At 37.8% G+C, this 3,036-nt stretch overlaps 1 protein-coding gene across 1 annotated transcript; it reads right to left on the bottom strand.

The window, feature by feature from the left end:
* Positions 1-780: 780 nt before the first annotated feature.
* Positions 781-1,731, bottom strand: LOC114038483 (olfactory receptor 4F3/4F16/4F29-like). Its single transcript, XM_027855742.1, has one exon. It carries the CDS (start codon positions 1,729-1,731, stop codon positions 781-783), a length of 951 nt encoding a protein of 316 aa, XP_027711543.1.
* Positions 1,732-3,036: the final 1,305 nt, after the last annotated feature.

The raw sequence follows: 3,036 nt of genomic DNA, 5'->3' as shown, positions 1-3,036 counted from the left end.
TGATTGCTTCCCCATCCCCTGAAGTGACTATTGTCATGATTTACCTCGGGATAGATAAGGCAAAGCATTACTCATTGCATTGATACATCTCAAATTTGTTCATTTTTACAATGTTATTGTCATAGTATAAACTATTCTCTTGATTTTAATCACTTCACTCTGCATTAGTTTATACAAGTCTTCCCAGGGTTCTATGAAAACATCCATTCCATCATTGCTTAAAGGCCATTTCTATATCATTCTCCATGATTTTTTTAAATATTACTAACAGCACCTCATCAATCACATCCACCAGTTTTTTCAGGACTATGAGATGTAGTACATCCAGACCTGGTGACTTGAATCATTGAGGGCAGCTCTCTTACCATGCTCACTTGGCTTCACTTCAGATCTCTAATAATTACAACTGCTCTATGTTTCCCAGTCCAAAGATCATTCCCCTTGGTAGAAGCAAAATAAGGATTGAGTAGTTCTGCCTTCTTGCAATCATCCCATCCCATTTTTAGAATGTTTCTCTTGCCCCAATATAGCTTCTTTAAAGTCTTTTGTATTATCCAGAACATTCACTCCCAATCACAGCTTATTCTGGGAGTAAGCACTCTTAGAATCATTCATATAGGACTATGCCTTTTCTTTATCTTTGGCTACATGCCGTTGGTTTCAGCTTCTATAATGTGTACCTCCAATTGAGTGTTTTCAAAATGTAACTCCTATCTTCTCCTGTGAATAAGCTCTTCCTCCAGACTTTACTAATTCTTCTAACAGGGAGTTCTCATATCTTCACCAAATCCCTGAAGAGATTTTCCTGAAACTCACAAACTGGCTGCACACTCTCCTCATTGCTACCTTCATCTCTTTGTTCCTTAAGGTATAGATGATTGGATTCAGAGAGGGAGTAAGAACTACATCAAAGACAGCAAGGAAGTTATCAAGACGTGATGTAGTATGTGGCCTTGTATAAACAAAGATCAATGGACCAAAGAATAAAACCACAACAGTGATATGAGCTGACAGAGTAGAGAGGGCCTTAGAGACACCACCTGATGAATGCTTCTGAACAGTCACTAGGATGGAAATGTAGGAACTGATCAAGATGAAAAACACACACAGGGACATGAAGCCACTGTTAGCAGTGACTATGAACTGCAGTCTATACGTGTCTGTGCAAGCAAGTTTGATAAACTGAGGAAAGTCACAATAAAAACTATCCAGTTCATTAGGGCCACAGAAAGGCAAGTGGACTACAAAAGCCAGTTGGGCCACTGAATGGATGAAGCCAACGATCCAGGCAGCAGCCAAAAGCAAAATACACATTCTTGGACACATAATAATTAGGTAGTGGAGAGGCTTACATATGGCCACATATCTGTCAAAGGCCATGGCTATGAGTAACACCATCTCAACACCACCAATCAGATGAATAAAGAACATCTGAGTGATGCAACCATAGAATGAGATGACTTTGTGTTTTCGAAAAAGATCACTCATCATCTTAGGGGAAATGACAGAGGACATCCCCAGGTCAATAAAGGAGAGATTGGCCAGCAAGAAATACATGGGGGAGTGCAAGTGAGGGTCAGAGGTCACTGTGAGCACAATGAGGGAGTTTCCCAGCATGCTTGCCAAGTAGAACACAGAGGAGAACACAAAGAGAAAAAGTTGAATATCCCAAGAATTGGAAAGTCCCAGGAATACAAATTCAGACACCGCAGAATAATTCTCTTTGTCCATTGACTCAGCAGGATCATCTCTTATGTTACCTGTCAAAGGAAAAAGACAAGAGATTCCAAATTACTAGATATGAATTAGCAACAGTGATGTCTGAAAAAATAAAAGAGGGCTATTAAAACATTTTTAAATGCACAGAAGAAAACAGAAAGAAATTCAGTAGGAAGTCCAAGCAAGACAGTTTCCAAATTAACATGTAGATTCTGTATATGTGGATGTATATGTGTGTATATCACACACACACACACACACACACACACACAAGTACATATACATATGCAAATATTATTGAGTGGGATAGAATGGAGATCCAACTTCATTTCAAATCTATTCTGCTGTGTTTATATAAATGCTCTTTTTTGGTGTTTAAATTCAAAACAAAATAAAATGAAAAAATAAGACAAATTACCAGGAATGATGTTGTAGAAGTATATTTCTAAAACATCCTTTTTCCTTTCTCTAGAAACACTATTTCTCCAGCTTACAATTCTTTCCGGACTTTTCCCTTTAGGAAAGTAGTAAGAATGAGGGGTAAGGTCTTCCTTGGAAATGAAGTAATGGTGATAACCAAATTTAACTCTTGTCTTGATGAGATGATTGCTTCCCCATCCCCTGAAGTGACTATTGTCATGATTTACCTCGGGATAGATAAGGCAAAGCATTACTCATTGCATTGATACATCTCAAATTTGTTCATTTTTACAATGTTATTGTCATAGTATAAACTATTCTCTTGATTTTAATCACTTCACTCTGCATTAGTTTATACAAGTCTTCCCAGGGTTCTATGAAAACATCCATTCCATCATTGCTTAAAGGCCATTTCTATATCATTCTCCATGATTTTTTTAAATATTACTAACAGCACCTCATCAATCACATCCACCAGTTTTTTCAGGACTATGAGATGTAGTACATCCAGACCTGGTGACTTGAATCATTGAGGGCAGCTCTCTTACCATGCTCACTTGGCTTCACTTCAGATCTCTAATAATTACAACTGCTCTATGTTTCCCAGTCCAAAGATCATTCCCCTTGGTAGAAGCAAAATAAGGATTGAGTAGTTCTGCCTTCTTGCAATCATCCCATCCCATTTTTAGAATGTTTCTCTTGCCCCAATATAGCTTCTTTAAAGTCTTTTGTATTATCCAGAACATTCACTCCCAATCACAGCTTATTCTGGGAGTAAGCACTCTTAGAATCATTCATATAGGACTATGCCTTTTCTTTATCTTTGGCTACATGCCGTTGGTTTCAGCTTCTATAATGTGTACCTCCAATTGAGTGTTTTCAAAATGTAACTCCTAT

The sequence above is a fragment of the Vombatus ursinus genome, unplaced genomic scaffold (genome assembly GCF_900497805.2).
Source record: "Vombatus ursinus unplaced genomic scaffold, bare-nosed wombat genome assembly UNPS02011257.1, whole genome shotgun sequence".
NCBI classification, from domain to species: domain Eukaryota; kingdom Metazoa; phylum Chordata; class Mammalia; order Diprotodontia; family Vombatidae; genus Vombatus; species Vombatus ursinus.
The sequence above is the reverse complement of the archived record's forward strand: the minus strand, read 5'-3'. Positions and strand labels throughout refer to the sequence as shown.

What these genes read in the sequence shown, in the direction of transcription:
- LOC114038483 (XM_027855742.1), bottom strand. Translation starts at nt 1,731, where the DNA reads ATGGACAAAGAGAATTATTCTGCGGTGTCTGAATTTGTATTCCTGGGA.